Consider the following 16,711-nt stretch of genomic DNA (forward strand, 5'->3'; position numbering starts at 1 on the left):
GTCACCGGGACGTCATGGGTCGGCCTCGTTTCACCCAGCCTCCAGCTCTCTCCACACAGACAGCTCAGCTCAGCTAGCAAAAGTGAAAGGTTGAGCTTCGACCTTTTTTCTCTCCGTACTTGAAATCGCTCTCTGTGATTTGCCTTGCCTTTTGTCATAATCTTTCTTACGCTCGTCCTCTCACTAGAGTCTCATTGACCTGACGCCATGTCGGAATCTCGCAAATCCAAGTCACCGCTTCGGGCTCTGGACCCTCAGCCCATGCGAAGCCCTTCTCCTTCCGATGGACGAGCCCCAGAGAGAGCAAAGTCGTATCCCGGGCCTGACTCCCAGTCTCAGCAGTATGGTCCTCAGCCGTACAATCCTCAGGATTACTCCAACCAGAGCTACAACCCTCAAAACTACGGCCCGCCACCAGACAAATATGGACCTCAGAACTACAACCAGTCGTACAACCCCCAGAACTACCCTCCCGTCTCTGGCCCTCAGACAGGTCCCGCCATGTTTCCCACGCGCCCAGTGTCCGACTCGTATCTTCCCGACCACGGCGGAGCAATGGCCAGCAGCACCAAGATCACCAGCACTCAACAGTATAGCACCCAGCAGCAGTATAGCTCTCAACAGCAGATGGTGCCAGCCATGGCCCCCACCTCGCTTCGAGAGCTTCAAGCCCTCAAGACGACGTGCCAGTTTGGTCTGCGCGAGTACGTCAGCCTTCAGCGGCAGAGACGGAGCGGTGACTCGGCCATGTCGGCGTATGAGTTGGACACGCGCATCCGCAACCACACCAACGTGATGCTCAGCGACCTACGGATTCTCCAGAGCGAGGTGCGCGGTATTGGCAAAGAGGCCGAGAACCATCGCTGGAGGAGGTGGATTATTGGTGGTGCTATGTGAGTTGCCTTCTTTTTGTTAGCCGCCGATGAGCTGCAGACTAACATGCCACAGTGCCACGTTTATTCCCTTTATTCGCAAATTCTGGCGCCGAAGCCACGACGACGAGGAATCAGCAATGTCGGCCAATGACACCGAGTACGCCTTCCGCAAGTCCAAGGGCCTTCTCGAGTACATCAAGAACGCCCTCCTCGGTCATGGTAGATGGGCCAAGTTTGCCTTTATCGTCTTCGCGGTGCTGTTTGTCTTTTCCAACGAGGTGTCGCTCCGGGTGGCCCGGACGGTGCAGAAGCGCATCAAGAAGCTCTGCGCGCGCATCGAGCAGGGCGACCCGGACGTTGACGAGAAGGATATGAAGGTTCTTGATGGCTGGCGATGGAGGGTTCTCTTGTGGTAAGCACTACAGGATGGGATGGGACATGAATGATATCGTAGTATGAGGACATGATTTTAACGAAGCCTCGGCGATTGCATTTCTTGTATTATTTTCTTGGGTATCTTGTTTCTTAGATATTTCGTGCCACTCAATTTACTTTGGACAAATACTGATTGAAGGTTTACTCTCGTTGTCGCTGTCTTGTCTGGTGGTGACATGGAACTTTATTTGTGAGGTCGTGGGTCGTGCGCTGGAGGACCTCGCTAGGAATCTTCACTAAACACCTTCATTAGAGCCAAGACATCGGCGCGTCGCGACTCACCACCATCAACGATTTTCATCGCACGCGTTGTAGATTTTGGATATTCGAACTCATACGTCATTGGAAAACTCATTTAATGGGTGAGAAGCGCAAGGCAACAGAAGAGGCCCCTGGCCAGCCAATGGCCAAGGGCTACGACAGTGTCACATCTCGGGAAGCGACCCTGCAAAAGCCACTGGAAGGGCCTCCAGAAGACAGTGTTTCTCGAGATCGCCACTTTGCTGAATTGTACACGAAAACACCCGACTTTAAACAGCTGGCACTCCAGGACAAAGACTTTGCTCTACTGTACGCCCTCGTTGTTCAATTCTTCCAGTGAACAAGCCATCTAACGAAGCTTTATAGATGGAACAAGCACAAGACGGATTTCTTCGACAACCCGCAATGTGTCATGCAGCTGACCAAGACTCTTCTCAAACTCGACTTCAAACTTGAGACTGAACTTCCTGATGACCGACTTTGTCCTCCTGTGAGTTGGCTTCTTTTCCATGACGCGTCGTTGAGTCTACTGACGCGATTCTCCAGGTCACGAATCGACACAATTACGTGTTATGGCTGAAGGGTCTCCTGGATAGCACTTCGTATGAGAAACCAGGTGATAAACTCGTTGGTTTGGATATTGGTACTGGGGCGAGTTGTATCTACCCTCTTTTGGGGTGTGCCCAACGGCCATGGGAGTTCATCGCCACTGGTAAGTATGCCATCTCAATTCATAAGCACTTAACTGACAACGTGCAGAAATCGATACAAAGAGTCTTGAGTACGCTCGTAAAAATGTAGCTCTTAACAAACTAGAGCACCGAATCAAGGTCGTGGAACGAAAGCCAACAGACGCCATCATCCCTCTTGACGACCTCAACGTGGATAAAATCGACTTTACAATGACCAACCCGCCCTTTTACAAATCAGAGCAAGAAATGATCAAGAGTGCCGAGCAAAAGTCTCGACCTCCTTTCACGGCATGCACGGGTGCCAAGGTCGAGATGGTTACCGAAGGTGGCGAGGTTGCCTTTGTCGACCATATTCTCAACGAGTCGCTCAAACTACGAGAGCGTGTGCGTTGGTATACGGCCATGTTTGGCTTCCTGACGAGCTTATCCGACTTTATCGCCAAACTCCGCGAGCATGGAATCGACAACTACGCCGTGACTGAGTTTGTCCAGGGCAGCAAGACACGTCGGTGGGCGATCGCCTGGAGCTTTGGGAGCATGCGGCCGACGCAGGAAGTTGCTCGTGGCATCAAGACGGCCGTCCCGAAGAACATCCTCCCAGAGATTACAGAAGAAAAAGTTGTCGATGTGCCTTTGCCCGACAAGGTGGGCGATTTCGCAGATCGCTTCAAGGATGAGATTGCCAAGCTCGATCTGACATCATGGAGCTGGGACAAGGAGCGCCTCGAGGGCACGGGACGAGCGGCCGACAGAGTGTGGGCTCGGGCATGGAGGAGACGGAAGCAGCGGGAGATGCAGACCGAGACAGCCGACGGATCCAAGGCCGAAGGAGCAAAGTGCGTCCTCGCATTCAAGGTGTCTATCCGCGTTGCTCAGGATCACATCTCGGTGAGCTGTCGATGGCTCGAAGGTCACGATGCTGTCGCATTCGAGAGTTTCCGGGGATACTTGAAGAAGACGGCACGGAGCATCGTGGGCTCAGAGAAGGAGGGCACGCGAACTTGAGTTTTGGAAAGGGTGCTTTTTGTCTTTGTAAGGAGTGACTATTCCTGTTAATCTCGCTATGTAAATGCTACTAATATTTCTTCCAGAATCCTACAAACTATCTCGTTCCCTCAGCGAGTGAAACTCAACCTGGCTTCGAAAACATCTGCTCATGCCTTGATCTTTGTTCTGAAAGCCTCAAGATCAGTCAAGACTTGGGCCTTGCTCTTCCCCTTGACAAGAGCCCCCAGGATAATGTCCTGCTCCGAATCAGGGGCCATGCTCTCGTTCTTGGGAGGGTTGTTGTCCAGGTTCGTCGGGAATGGATATCCTTCACCAACAGCCGACACAAACATCTTGACCTCGTCGCTTAGACCCTTTGCCTTGTACAAGGCCGTCAGGTCGTCCCAAGTGCGCTCCACCAGCGGCAGAGCATCGATCGTCTCCATTGGCTTGCCAAATGCGCTGCTGATCTGGAGCAGGTTGACCAGACGGTTGATGTCGGAGGATTTGTTCTCGCCTGCGGCGTGGAAGAGGGCTGGGTTGAAGAAGAGACCGTCGCCCTTTTGCAGTGGGAGGGCGACGTACTTTTCCAGGAAGAATTCGTTAAACTCTGGGAGACGGTAGGCCATATACCCGGCGGAGAAGGCCTGGCTGAAAGGCAGAAGACGGGTTGGGCCGCTTTCGAGGGGGACATCGACGTGGGCAACGGCGCCCTGGAGGGTCAGGCACTGGCTAGCAACCTGCATGGCTCGAGGATACCCGCCGCATCGCTCAGTGGACATGAACCCAAGATGGTAATCCCGATGAGAGACCTGCGGCTGTCCACCAGGTCTGACATTGTTGACCTGCGCAGTGACACGGTATGCAGGACCGAGCCAAGAACCAAAGATGAGATCGAGGTACGGGTTGGAGTAGTAGCTCAGGAACGAAGCCGGATCCTCGAGACCGTGCTTGCTGAACGAGTTCCAGATACGGTCGTTTTTACCAGCACCGGCAAAGTGGTCGCCGGATACCTTGGTGCCCTTGCTCTCCTTCTGAATGATTCTTGCGTATGTCGCCGTAGCCTTGTCGATGACGCCGTGGTCTTTGTATAGCCCCGCGGTGACAAGGACGCCAGGACCGTGTAGGAGAACACGGTACCACTCATCCTGAAGAGCAAGTTTCTGCTCCTCAGTCAGAGTAGAGTACTCCGCAAGGTTATAGATAGGAATATTCTCCTTGATATCCGCAGCAAGAGGATACTCCTCCTTAGTAGCCCTCTGCTCACAGATAGCCTTGAAGGCATCCAGCGAAGGCGGCGGCGACAGCTTAAACAGCCTCGCCTGCCCCTGCTCGGACAAGATACCATCAACACCGTTCTTGTGAGTAGTTCCGTTCGAGGCCATTTTGAAAAGTTTGGTTGTGGTATGAAAGGTGCAGAGTTTGAGTTGGCTTCGGGATGGGAATTCCGAGGCTCTTATAATGCTGGCTGCGGCGGGGCAGCGACGGAATTCTGCCCGAGCGAGACGAGTGGCCATGATGATTAAATCTTTGCTTTTGAGGGGTAAATGGACAAGGAAATTGTTTAATTGGTAAATTTGGTACGGTGTTTTCGCCGAGATGAGGGGGGATGGGTTGATGGGTTTGGTGATGAGTCTGGGGGAGGATGGTGTTGTTCTTATAGCTTCACTTGATCTGTCTCCACACTGACGTACAGAGCAAGGCCAAAGGTATACTGATGCAGACCAAGGCTCTTCACAATGTGGTATCACTTCCCTGTATAGAGAGCTCTATTGGCTATAGATCTCTGTTGGCCTTTTGCGGTCTGGCCACGATGAGAATCGACCATCGATTGGCGTTGTACTTTTAGCACAGTCCAAGTCACCAGTGGCACTTACACCATCGAGTTTGGCCTCTCTCTCTTTCTCTCTCGCGATTGCCATACCCATTTCTTCTTTCCAGATTGACACGGCTCTGCCAGAAACTGAGAGGATTGACAGTTTATAGACGCTGGTATCTGCCTGTGTTCCCAGGCCGGGTGGGTTTGCTTGGTCCAGTTAGGCGACGGAATCCGCCACAGGCGAGCTTTCCTACTTCCCAATGCCTCGGTTATGTTACTTCATCGGAAAAGACGCCGACTTTGATGGGAACCTTTTGATTATGGACGAGGGATGTGAGAGGAGCTGAAGTGGGTTGACAAGGGTTAGGCTTCCTCAACGAGAGTTTCCAGCCTTTGAGATGGTCGTCCTCATGTCCGTCTTCCACCATGGCATCAACCGGTATGTGCTGCTCCTATACGATATCTACAACATCCATCTTCCACGGATCTTGCCGGCAATCCTCTACATCCCCATCAAAGATGCCAACACGTACATATGCTCCAGCCACCTGAGCTGATTTCTTCAGTAAAAGTCCAGACATCATATCGGTATCATACCGTCTAGCAACATCCGATGCATCTTTAAGTACACCTACCCCAAGTGCAAGGAAAGGTGAATGCGTCCAGTCCACTTTGAGGAATTCCTCTAAACTTTCTTCTGTGTCGAGGCTGTATGTCATTCCTCTGGTGTCATCGCGAACATCGAGTTTGTTGACGTGGACTTGGTCGCTTTTAGTCGTCTTATCCTCACTTTGAGCTGGGTCCAGAGAGGCTTCACCAGCCTTGCCTTGAATGTCTGAGTTGCCATCAAACAAATAAGCATTCCATGTCCAGCCTTTGACTCGGATTCTCCCTCCTTTCAGCTTTCCAAATGGGTCCGTAGTAGCGTACTCTAATTGAACGTCAATCACCTCGGCACTCGTCCCTTCAACCACGCGGGTATTCTGGATCATGAAGTACGGGTCCATCCCGCCATCGACTGCTGAAATCTTAGACGCCCAGCTCCAGGATGGGGCCAAATACTTGGGGGTCTCTTTGACTGGGGCTTGTCGATACCACATCAACCCTCGAGCAATGTCGCCTCTCCATAAACCAGCGCAGTAAGTATCTCCGGTCATCCTATGAACCTCTCTAGCCAAACCTGAAATGGCTGGGAACAGATCATCGGCATATGTGAGCTTGCGACCGCAGAAGTCGATGACAATACGAAGCCATGCTCCATGTGCATCCGGAGGTTGATCAGTGTCCTCACTGATCACTGCAGCTGGCGTAGCTGCCTCCGTCAATGCAACGACAGCCTTTGGGTTGGTCCAGTTCAAGGGAAGAGATGCCGAAAGAGTCGGATTCCGGTCAGCTTCAACCCGACCACAAGTCCGGCAGTGCCAGATAAGTTGCTCCTGTGTAAAGTACAGAGTCAGAGGTGCAAGCATCGTCTCTCGTAATACCCATCCCCGGAGCTCAAGAGGATTAAAGTCCTTGGAATCCAGCATATCCTCAAAAGACAAAAGGTTTTTCCTGATGTAGATGTTGGACGTTCCCTCAGATGAACTGCAGGGAACCATGACCGCGAAGTCTGGTGAGTCATTGAACATTACCGACTCTCGTTTGGCTAGAATGCCCTTCTCTGCACTGTTGGGATGACTTGCTGCGATGGAAAGTATCGCATCCTTATAGTAACTCCCCATCTTTGCCGATTCCTTGACCCAGTCATCAGACGAGTCTTGCAGAATACAGAGTGAGTCGATCCAGAGATAACAGAAGCCCAGTTCTCGCGTTACTTTGATAGCATCTTGGAATGTTTTTGATAACGAGGACCAAGGCAGTTGTTGGCAGTGAGCTTGCATGTTCGATCGGACGGTGGTGAGGATTTTCTGACTTCCCCATCGATGGCTTAGAGAAACCCACTCGCCAATTTCTCCGTTGGACAAATGCAGACGGACCTCTTTGGAGCCATCGCTTGGACCTACGTCAATAACTCTCGTTGGGAGACTTGCTGTTCCTGGGCGTCCGCAGCCTGAATGGTGGAGGAGACATGTCTCCAGCCACGATCTTGCCATGTCAAAGACTTCAGGCAATCCAGCCTCCGGGCAAACAGCTCTCCCGGTGAACGTGGAATGTTCTACCCTCCTCAAAGGCGATTAGCCGACATCAAAACTATCAGTGCGGATAAGTGAGACGAACCTTGAGTAGTAAAAACACCCAGTCGCGAGAGGAAAGCCGCGACACTTTCATTAGACAGCTTCAATCCGATACTGTGACGAGTCTTTTCAGTTGTAAGCCATAGATGTGATTCAGCCTCTCGCCGTACCCCATCTATGGCTACCGACCTGATAGCCTGGCACATCTCGTAGCCTTGGTCGGCCGCCTTCTCAAGGGCACTCCAGGAAGCATGGTGGCGATATCCAAAAGCCGAGCGTTTGTTGCGAGGTCGTCGTAGGAATTCTTCCCAGCTGATGGTCGCGTTCGCTTCATCCAGATCAATCGAGGCACAAACTTGGCAAAGCATGATCGCCGCCCAGGTTCTGAACCTTGCAGAAGTTAGCCATTCAAGTTCAAATAAGGCTTCATCTCTCCCAACGAGGATTCGACAGCTGACTAAGGGTAGTCTCCGCTGCAGAGAGCTGAACTGTGCCTGTCCTGTGGCTGGCTGGGCATGCAAGGCTGCCGAGTAACTAGGATTCTTTGACACAGCATTATGTTCAACTTTGGTAACTATTTGGCAATTCCTTAGCGTTCTTTAGCATTTCAATTAGTTGTGTACTTGAAGTCGCTGATAGGCTAGTTATGGTGGGCTTTATGTGACACTTTGTCTAAAACATACATCAGTCCCCGTATAGTGTCAGTTAAAGCAATACAGTAGCCAGATGTCTTACTGGTATTTACTAAGATCCAAATGTGGTCTGCAATTGGCTCCAAGTCTTGTGTGATTGTCGGTAGCTCTAAGGAGATGGGACTGGGAGGAGAAGCCCTCCGCTCAGACTCATGGGCAACGTCCACACAGTTGCCAACTCTACTTGCCCATATAACGTAAAGTCTTATACTATATTCCCCTGAATAATAGGTCTTGACAGCTTTATCTCCCATTGGCCACTCCAACTGTGATCCCCATATTCCTGCCATGCGCTCAATAGTTAACTTGAGGCTGTATTCACAGTAGGAATTACACATTCATCCACATCACAAACAGGCAGAAACTCATCAAGTCATTTTACTTATTTGTATTCGGTGATCAGTGTCTTCTGATCCCATTCGTTATTCTGGTGGGCTTTTGTGCCTCGTCATTATCATAGTTGAATAAGCAATCCTCGCTACCCCATTTTTCTCTGTCCCTTTTAACCGTTCAGGTTACCAATGGTGATGCTCTTGATGTTCTGGTACTCCTGCAGACCATAAAGACTGCCCTCCTTTCCGTAACCACTCTCCTTGATACCACCGAAGGGAGCCTCGGCGGCGCTGATCTTGCCGGTGTTGACACCGACCATTCCGACCTGGATCTTCTGGGCAACGCGCATGACGCGGCTGACGTCCTTGGAAAAGAAGTAACCAGCAAGACCGAACTCGGTGTCGTTGGCCAGGCGGATGGCGTCCTCCTCGGTGTCGAACTCGAAGATGGGAGCAAGAGGGCCGAAGGTCTCGTCCTTGGCGACAGCCATCTCCTGGGTAACACCGGACAGGACGGTGGGCTGGTGGAAGAAACCGGGGGAGTCGGGGGTGCTACCGCCAGTCTCGACCTTGGCGCCCTTGGAGGTGGCGTCGGCGACGTGCTCCTTGACCTTCTCGACGGCGGACTTGTTGACGAGAGGACCCTGGGTGGTGGCCTTGTCGAGACCACCGCCCATCTTGAGGGCGTTGACCTTGGCGACGAGCTTGGCGGTGAACTCCTTGGCGACGCTCTTCTGGACGTAGAGTCGGTTGGCGCTGGGGAGAAGGTTAGTTGACATGGAATCGAGCAGAAAGGAGAAACTTACCAGACACAGGTCTGACCAGAGCATCGGAACTTGCAGAACATGGCGCCCTCGGCAGCGAGGTCAAGGTCGGCATCCTCAAAGACGATGAAGGGGGCGTTACCGCCGAGCTCCAGGCTGACCTTCTTCAGGGTGCCAGTAGCAAGCTTGGCAAGCATCTTACCAACACCGGTGGAACCAGTGAAGGAGATCTTCTTGACAAGAGGGTTGGTGCACAGCTCGGTAGCGGCCTGGCGGTCGCGGGTGGGGAGGACCTGGATGGTGGCGGGAGGAAGACCGGCCTGGATGGCGAGCTTGGTGAAGGCGAGGGCCGAGTAGGGGGTCTCGGAGGGGGGCTTAATGACGACGGAGCAGCCGGCGGCCAGAGCGGGAGCGATCTTGCGGGTGATCATGGCGGCGGGGAAGTTCCAGGGGGTGATGATACCGCAGACACCGACGGGCTCGCGGATGGTCATGAGGGTGGTGTGAGGGGAGGACGAGGGGATGGTGACACCGTAGGAGCGGGTAGCCTCCTCAGCGAACCAAGAGATGAAGTTGGCGGCGTAGATGACCTCGCCCTGGGCCTCGGGGAGGGTCTTGCCGTTCTCGAGGGAAAGGATCTTGGCGACTTGGGTATTGTTAGTCTGGGGGCCATTGTTGGAAAGGTAGTATCACTTACGATCCTCCTGGTTGGCGAGAACCAGCTCGTACCACTTCCTCAGAAGGGCACCTCGGCTGGTGCCAGTTGTGGTCTCGAAGAACTTGGTTTGGGCGGCATCGGCGCTCTTGATGGCCTTCTGGAAGTCCTCGAGAGCGCAGTTGGCGACCTTGCCGAGGACGGTGGCAGTAGAGGGCTCAAAGACGTCAAACTTGTTCTCCTTGGAGACCCATTCGCCGTCAATGAAGGCATCCTGAATGAACAGGCTAGAGTCCTTGAGCTGTTGTTGACGATTGCAGGTCAGCGATCAAGATCTTGGTGGGGGGCAGCAATCAAAAGCTTCATGAGTGAGGGGCAACTCACACCAGCGATGGCCTCCTTGTGGTAGGTTTCAGCAGCCATTGTGTATGTGTTGGAGAAGCAAATAAAAAATCGCCAAATACAAGAAGATGACAGAGAGAGAAAGAGAAGCTGTGGAGGAAGAATGAAGAGGAAAAGCTGGAGAGGTCGGGTCTACTAAAGCTCCTACAGCTCCCGCGTCGACAGGTATTCCACCCCAACGGACAGACGTCACATGGCCGCGCGAGAATTTTGACCCCGCCGGAGGAAGGCGCGTCTACGCCGTCAAGGTCAATGGGGTCAATGGAGCACCACCAGTCAATTGAGGCCGTCGCCCATGGAGATGATCAATAGCCCCATACGGCTCACCTTTGGGGTGTACCTTGAGCCGCCCGAGGTCGGGGCTGGCACCGCTGACGGAAAAGCAGTGCGACCCTACTGCGTGAGGGTGGCCTCTGAGACAGCCAGACAGCCTCGAAAGAGAAAGAATCATGGTCAGTCAGGTCCCGCGGGACTGGAATCCCGCAGACCGGAACCGGAACCGGGCCGGATCCTCGCTCGGCTCCGGAGGCAGTTTGGAAGGTCTCCAACGCCGCCGCCGGCTTTTAGTGGCGACGCAACAGCCGGCATCTGTCGGGAATCGAGGGGTTCATGTGGTTCAATTGCTGTTTCTGGGATGGAAGCGAGCGAGGCATTGGCCTGGCGGCGTCTGGGGAAATGTGGAGTATTTTTTCTCTTCGAAACCCTCAGATCACTATACTGCCCGTGTCTCTCTAACCGTGTTTCCCATGATGGACGCTTTTCTACCCCCACCTGGGCTTTGTCATGAAGAATAGGTGCTCTTCTAGCGACTTCCTTGCGCTCCAATCCAGGGCGAGCGGGTGGCAGGTCCTTTAAGTGATGCTTTGGAGATGCTGGTCCGGATCTAGACCGGGCCGTGTTGACGTCGGGTCTCATGAACATGTGGTACAAGCTGGCTGGCTTTGCGATACTGCACAGAACATGGAGGGTTGATGATACCCTCGACGGACAACCATTCTTGATATTACATGCCTCTACACCTAAACTGAATCATTCTTTGAAGCACAATACATGTATTCCAGGCCAGAATTCATTCCCCGTCTCCTTCGGCAGCTGTCTCAATCAGGTAGTCACGTAGCTCCAAGCTAAACCCACCTGCTCCATCCATCCCGCCACCATGATGGTCTTTTTTTCTCCAAGCTCCGATGGATCCCGGCCGGCTCATGCCACGCTCGCTGGCTCCCGTTGAAAAGGTGGAATTGAATGGGGAGGCCAAGATGCCCATCTCGATCTGACAAAGCATGGCCAGATTCTTTTACTTCTTTCTTCTTCTCTCGTTTCAGGGAGAACCGAATCCACTGTCCATCATGGGACATCAACATGCCGTCGTCGGAGCCGCCGTTTGCTTGGTGCCTTGATTTTCAGGAACAGTCGGAATTCAAGGCCATCGCAGACTGACAGAAAGAGCACCTTGCATCACAAAACATTCACATCGTTAACAACACCAGCATTTATCCAGCTAGCGCACAAGCACACGTACCCTTGAGCTCGATACGAGTCCCTTCTAGGAAATCCCCTCTACGGCTTCGTTACGATGGTGATAAGATGAGTATCGCCTTGGCAGAGCGAGATATTTCTCAGATTAAGCGAAACAGCGCACAAAGGCCACGAACGACATGCAAACGCCATTCCAAGAGATTTACGCATTGTGCCAACACACGTCGACGTCCTTTCCATTCACCTTAGATCAGCTATGTGCGCAGGTGTCAGGAACCGCGAAACTTAGTCCGAACGGCCACATCAGTTATCCTCTAAGTGGTATTCTTGACCCGCTCCTTGACTTTCAGAAGCAAGCTCGATGCTAGAAATGGTTCGGTTTCAAGACAGCCTGGACAGAAACTTGTCGCTCTCATTCTCAGGGTAAACCCTGGAAGGAGGTTAGACTTGACTTCAGATTGCTCGGTAAAAGCCAAGCTATTGTCTCAACGACATCGAGAGAAAGGTAAAACTATTGCGTCTGCTGTCTCGGCCGGACCGAAAACCTCAGGAATCTTTCAACTTCACTGTCCACTACTAGCCACGATTGGGACAAGTGTACTCCTCAACGAGCAACGCGCGCCCAGCCCGCCATGGCGATTTCGTACGAGTACTCGAGTCGTATCAGGAGGTCTAAAGCGCCCTTCCACTTGGCTTGGCTTGACCTTTGAGCCATCCACTACCCATGCACTCAACTAGAAGATGGGGCTGCCTGTTAAAGTCCAACTTCCGGGTATTTGTGGTAGATGCGGTCAGCAATCCTCCGTCCCAGACAGTTTTAGCTCGCACCCAAGGATGGCTTACTTCTCACAACTTTGACGACCTGTTGACTTCGATCTAAAGTTGGACCAATACAAGGATCGCAGGTCTAAACCATCGAATCCTCTTAAATACCACCAATAATGTGTAGACATCAGCTTACGCAACTTCTCACCCTCGACAGTTCTTTGATATATATGGGGGCTTTTCGCACAGGGTAAATTACGATGAATCGTTGAGACTTACGTTCAACTTGAAAGCTAGTCCTGGTTATGATGACCAAGGGTTTCCCTGGCTTCGCTATCAGGGCCTTGAAATGACCTCTCCTTCCTTCTGCCAACAGATATCTCGGACAGGCGTTGCTAGCTATCCTCCCGGAAAGTTGAACTCAAGTCTTGCTGTAAAATCCCTGCTCAAGTTATGGCTTCGCTTCCGCCTGTGAGCCTCCATACAGATCGTGGCTATATAGAGCATTCTTCCTTACATATTTACTGAAATATATTGCTTATTTGCAACACCCTAGCCCCGTATGATTGGTTTCAAGCCACAATGATCAAGGCATTAATTCCGTACAACATGGATGCCTCCAGAATCCTGAGTTCTAATGTAGGGTAGACGGAGCATCACCCAGCATCTGTACATGAGGTGCTAGCCTGGAGGTCGAGTTGGACGTCGCCAACTAGGTTGGTTCATATCTCGACAAAACGCAAGGAAGTTCCAAGTCGACCTAGGTTCTTCAATTTGGCTCACTTTATCTCAAGACAATGACGCACACCCTTCTGAGGTTGGCGGTGACCTGCTCACAACGAGGTTCAAGTGACTGCTGCCAGTGCTCGGCACCCCTGCTAGCCAGCTGTGGCCACTGTGATGGCAGGGGTGCTGTAGCGAGTGGCACTTCTTCCTCCCTACTCTTACCACGAATGATTCTGAATTTCTCTTTTATGGTATGTATTCAAAACCTTGACCTGCAGCAGAAGAAACAGCCTCAAGGAGATTCGGAGAATAATTTGTTCAAGTTGATGGGCAGCCTGTCGTGGTGTTGAATTGTGCGAACCTGTTTGGCTGGCCAACCTGCCCGCCTGACTAAAGCTCGATTCCCCCGCACACCAGGGCTCCCCACTAGCGCCGACCCTTGCTCCTCCTCTCCTCTCCTCAATCAACCTTGCTTGGCCTTGACCTTGGGTGGAGTTGGGCGCTCCAATCTTGAACCTCTATTCAACCCACTCGAGATGTCCTTGTCCTCGTCTCGATCTTAATCCTGGTGTCGTTTTCATCTTGAGCGCATCAAGCATCGCGCTGCTTTATCCTAGAAGAATCATGCCGTCCTCAGCGCAGGGCCCGCCTCGACGCAAGCACGTCACCACAGCTTGTGTGCCATGTCGCGAGAGCAAGGTCAAGGTGAGCCCCTCGCTGGATATCAGAAGCGTTCCGACAACGATGTCTCGTGGCCGAGTCAACTGACACTCCCAGTGCGATGGAGCCTCCCCCATCTGCTCCAACTGCAAAAACAAAAACAAGGATTGCCGATACCAAGCAGGTGATGACAAGCGCAAGTCAGTCATGATCCCGCTGTCGCATTCACTCATGCTCACTATCCTATGCGCAGACTTTCTCTTCGCGTTGCCATCGAGCTTCTCTCTGGACGCATCGAGCAGCTGTGCAATTTTATCGGCGAGAATTCGCTTGAACCTCCACCCATGCCCAAGGAGGAACAAGAGGCTCTCATCAAGGTACTTGGTCATCTAAAACTGACGCACACATTTGCCAGCAAAGATGCTGCGAGGGCACCATCAAATGGCACCGCCTCTCCTCACCAATCACCAGGCCAAAACCAACCAAACGCGAATGTCGCGATGGAGTCACTCCCCCCGCCCCCGGCACCTTTGCCGGTCTGGGATAGGGTGGACGAGAGTGCACAGGTTGCCGTCGTCACTCAGCCTGATTTGATGGCACCTCCACACGCCATAGGGGATTTGGATGGCCTGGACGTCATCGGACGCCCGACCCCAGATGACCATGCCTCCAGCTCTCTGGCAGTTAACCCGCCTTCTTGGACTTGGAGCAATCCTGAAGACCCAAACTTCAACTTTCAGCCCCCGTTTGCCCTAGACTCGGACACCATCGGTGGCATGCTTCCGTTCCCGACTCCCGGGTCAGGTGAGCACCACTCGATCAAACTGCCTAGTGGCCCGGGATCCGACGAGGCAATCAGTGACACAGAAAGCACCGAGGTACTCGTCGACCAACTTTCTGATCGCATCGGGTCCCTGCAGATAGGACCCGGGGGACAGGTGCGGTACTACGGGCCCACATCTAACTTCAATCTTGTCGAGATGCCCGCGCCCGACAATCTTACTATTCATCGCACTGTTCGAAACAACGGGCAAGAATATCTCGACCGTCTTGGCATCGGCAAGTCTGTGCCTGATGACCTCGAGGAGCATCTGGTCAACCTCTACTTTGCTTGGCAAGATGCAGCTTTCCATGTTGTGAACCGAGCCATGTTTGAGGAAGCGAGGATCAACTGGCGCGACAGGAAGGAAGACACGCAATACTATTCAGAGGCGTTGCTCAACTCAATGTGAGTCGTGAGTCTACTTCTTGACACTTTGATGCAGGCGGCTGACACTGGTGCAGATGTTCCTTGGGTGCTGCCTTTGAATCGCGACACCATCCAACATTTGTCACATTTCCCAAGTCCCTGTCCGACTTCTTTGCAGACAGAGCCAAGGCACTTCTTGAAATCGAACTGGACTGTCCCTGCTTGGCGACGGTGCAGGCCATGGTGGTCCTCAGCAGCCACGACATTGGCTGCAAACGTGATGCGAGGGGTTGGCTCTATAGCGGTAAGTGAAACTAGGGTGAAGAGGTCCCAGTACTGACTAGTTGCAGGGATGGCCATGAGACTGGCTTTTGACATGGCTCTCCATGTCGACTTGAGTCCGTATGTGGCGAAGAAAGCCGTCACCCAGGCATCTGCGGATCTGCGTCGCGACATTTTCTGGGCAGCGTACACTGTCGACCAGTAAGTACCTCCTCTATATCCGGCTGCCCTTCTCTAATGGACTCCGAAGCATGTGGGGATTCTATCTCGGACGGCCGTTCCGCATCAACATGGAGGACGTCACTGTTTCCAAGCCTGTCGGAGACGTCAGACCCGAGAGAGCTGGACAGTGGATTCCATATGTCTCCAAAAAGTCCTTTGATGAGCTCACCCCTCTAGCAGACTACACAGATGAGCTGCATCGACAAAGGACCCTCCTCAGCGACATCATGGTTCCACTCGGATATGCTCTGTGAGTTTGGCGCATTGGTATCCTGGTTCAACATCACTAACCCGGACATAGGTATGGAAGCAGAAAGATCCCAGCTACTACTCTGCAAGAAATGAATGTTCGGACAGTGGAAGAGCTGCTCAACTGGCAGGCTGATTTGCCCACCGTACTTCAAGTCGACCTCGATGACCGCGAGACGCCATACCTCCCGCACGTCATCCTACTGCAGTTAGTATACCATTCATACATATTGGACACTGCTAAAATTAGTACAGCATGCAATATCACCAGAATATCATACACGCTCACCGCCCATGGATGTCACGAACTTACGTGCAACCGTTCCCTCCACAGGGCCCAGGGGCGGCACACGCACGCATGATGTGTGTTGAATCAGCGTACGCCATCGCCAAACTCCTCCAGCTCTACGAGATACGCTATGCACTCCGCCGCATGAACATCCAAGGCGTTGGCATCGCATGCTCAGCGGCGCTGTTGCTCATCTTTGCCTCGGTGACAAACTACCAACGCCAAGGCGAAAATGAGATTGGCCTCCATCTGAGTGCCTGCTTCAGAGCACTAGATGAGCTGGGAGCTACATGGGAGAGCGCCAAGAGGGCTAGAGACTTTCTCGTTTTGTTGCAGCGGCAGTGGGAGCTTCACGGGCGGACGGCAAGAGCACGACGAACCTCACCAACCACAGCGGTCGACTCTGCTCCTCGGAAGCGGACGCGGACTTCACTCGATAACGGTCAAGTTCATGGCGTATCACCGCCTCAGCTTCGACAGGGGCTGCTGGGGCAAACGGGCCCAGCTGATATTGAGATGGGGCTTGACCTGGACTGGATCTTCACAGGAGATGTGTATCCCATGCCTCAAGGTCCAATGACGAATCCTTGAGGTTGGGGATATCTTGAGAACCACGAGGAGGGCTCAAATTAAGCAGGACCTCGTCCTGTCACAAGTGTCTACGGCCATGCTTGCTTCGCACACAACAGTGTCACAGCCATCCATGAGGAGGCTCAGTCCCATTGAGACAAGATCACGGAAGACTTTTGCCCAGTTCTGCAA

The 16,711-nt window shown here is 52.8% G+C and overlaps 6 protein-coding genes across 6 annotated transcripts; 3 read left to right on the forward strand and 3 right to left on the reverse strand.

The window, feature by feature from the left end:
• The first annotated feature begins 84 nt into the window (after positions 1 to 84).
• Positions 85 to 1,442, forward strand: NECHADRAFT_61815 (uncharacterized protein). Its single transcript, XM_003044627.1, has 2 exons — positions 85 to 893; positions 949 to 1,442. The coding sequence occupies exons 1-2, from the start codon at positions 208 to 210 to the stop codon at positions 1,289 to 1,291; spliced, it is 1,029 nt and encodes a 342-aa protein (XP_003044673.1). The 5' UTR covers positions 85 to 207; the 3' UTR covers positions 1,292 to 1,442.
• Positions 1,443 to 1,668: 226 nt separating this feature from the next.
• Positions 1,669 to 3,268, forward strand: NECHADRAFT_44289 (uncharacterized protein; the record flags this gene model as incomplete). The annotated part of the gene is made up of 4 exons (XM_003044628.1): positions 1,669 to 1,880; positions 1,938 to 1,980; positions 2,118 to 2,283; positions 2,331 to 3,268. 4 exons carry the CDS (start codon positions 1,669 to 1,671, stop codon positions 3,266 to 3,268), a joined length of 1,359 nt encoding a protein of 452 aa, XP_003044674.1.
• A 149-nt stretch (positions 3,269 to 3,417) lies between these two features.
• On the reverse strand, positions 3,418 to 4,635 carry NECHADRAFT_81483 (uncharacterized protein; the record flags this gene model as incomplete). The annotated part of the gene is made up of 1 exon (XM_003045037.1): positions 3,418 to 4,635. The coding sequence occupies one exon, from the start codon at positions 4,633 to 4,635 to the stop codon at positions 3,418 to 3,420; it is 1,218 nt and encodes a 405-aa protein (XP_003045083.1).
• A 703-nt stretch (positions 4,636 to 5,338) lies between these two features.
• Positions 5,339 to 7,614, reverse strand: NECHADRAFT_81484 (uncharacterized protein; the record flags this gene model as incomplete). Its single annotated transcript, XM_003045038.1, has 3 exons — positions 5,339 to 5,521; positions 5,603 to 7,227; positions 7,290 to 7,614. 3 exons carry the CDS (start codon positions 7,612 to 7,614, stop codon positions 5,339 to 5,341), a joined length of 2,133 nt encoding a protein of 710 aa, XP_003045084.1.
• A 704-nt stretch (positions 7,615 to 8,318) lies between these two features.
• Positions 8,319 to 10,140, reverse strand: NECHADRAFT_61817 (uncharacterized protein). The gene is made up of 4 exons (XM_003045039.1): positions 10,074 to 10,140; positions 9,732 to 9,990; positions 9,077 to 9,680; positions 8,319 to 9,026 (listed from the first exon to the last, which is right to left on the reverse strand). Exons 1-4 carry the CDS (start codon positions 10,110 to 10,112, stop codon positions 8,441 to 8,443), a joined length of 1,488 nt encoding a protein of 495 aa, XP_003045085.1. The 5' UTR covers positions 10,113 to 10,140; the 3' UTR covers positions 8,319 to 8,440.
• Positions 10,141 to 13,730: 3,590 nt separating this feature from the next.
• NECHADRAFT_1046 (uncharacterized protein) lies at positions 13,731 to 16,327 on the forward strand (the record flags this gene model as incomplete). Its single annotated transcript, XM_003044629.1, has 9 exons — positions 13,731 to 13,763; positions 13,836 to 13,918; positions 13,972 to 14,102; positions 14,190 to 14,946; positions 15,003 to 15,196; positions 15,252 to 15,390; positions 15,440 to 15,661; positions 15,713 to 15,868; positions 15,916 to 16,327. Coding segments are annotated over 9 exons (2,127 nt in total), but the record flags the coding sequence as incomplete, so codon positions are not given.
• Between the last annotated feature and the right edge of the window lie 384 nt (positions 16,328 to 16,711).

Source organism: Fusarium vanettenii (assembly GCF_000151355.1).
Source record: "Fusarium vanettenii 77-13-4 chromosome 6 genomic scaffold NECHAsca_20_chr6_4_0, whole genome shotgun sequence".
Taxonomy (NCBI): Eukaryota; Fungi; Ascomycota; class Sordariomycetes; order Hypocreales; family Nectriaceae; genus Fusarium; species Fusarium vanettenii.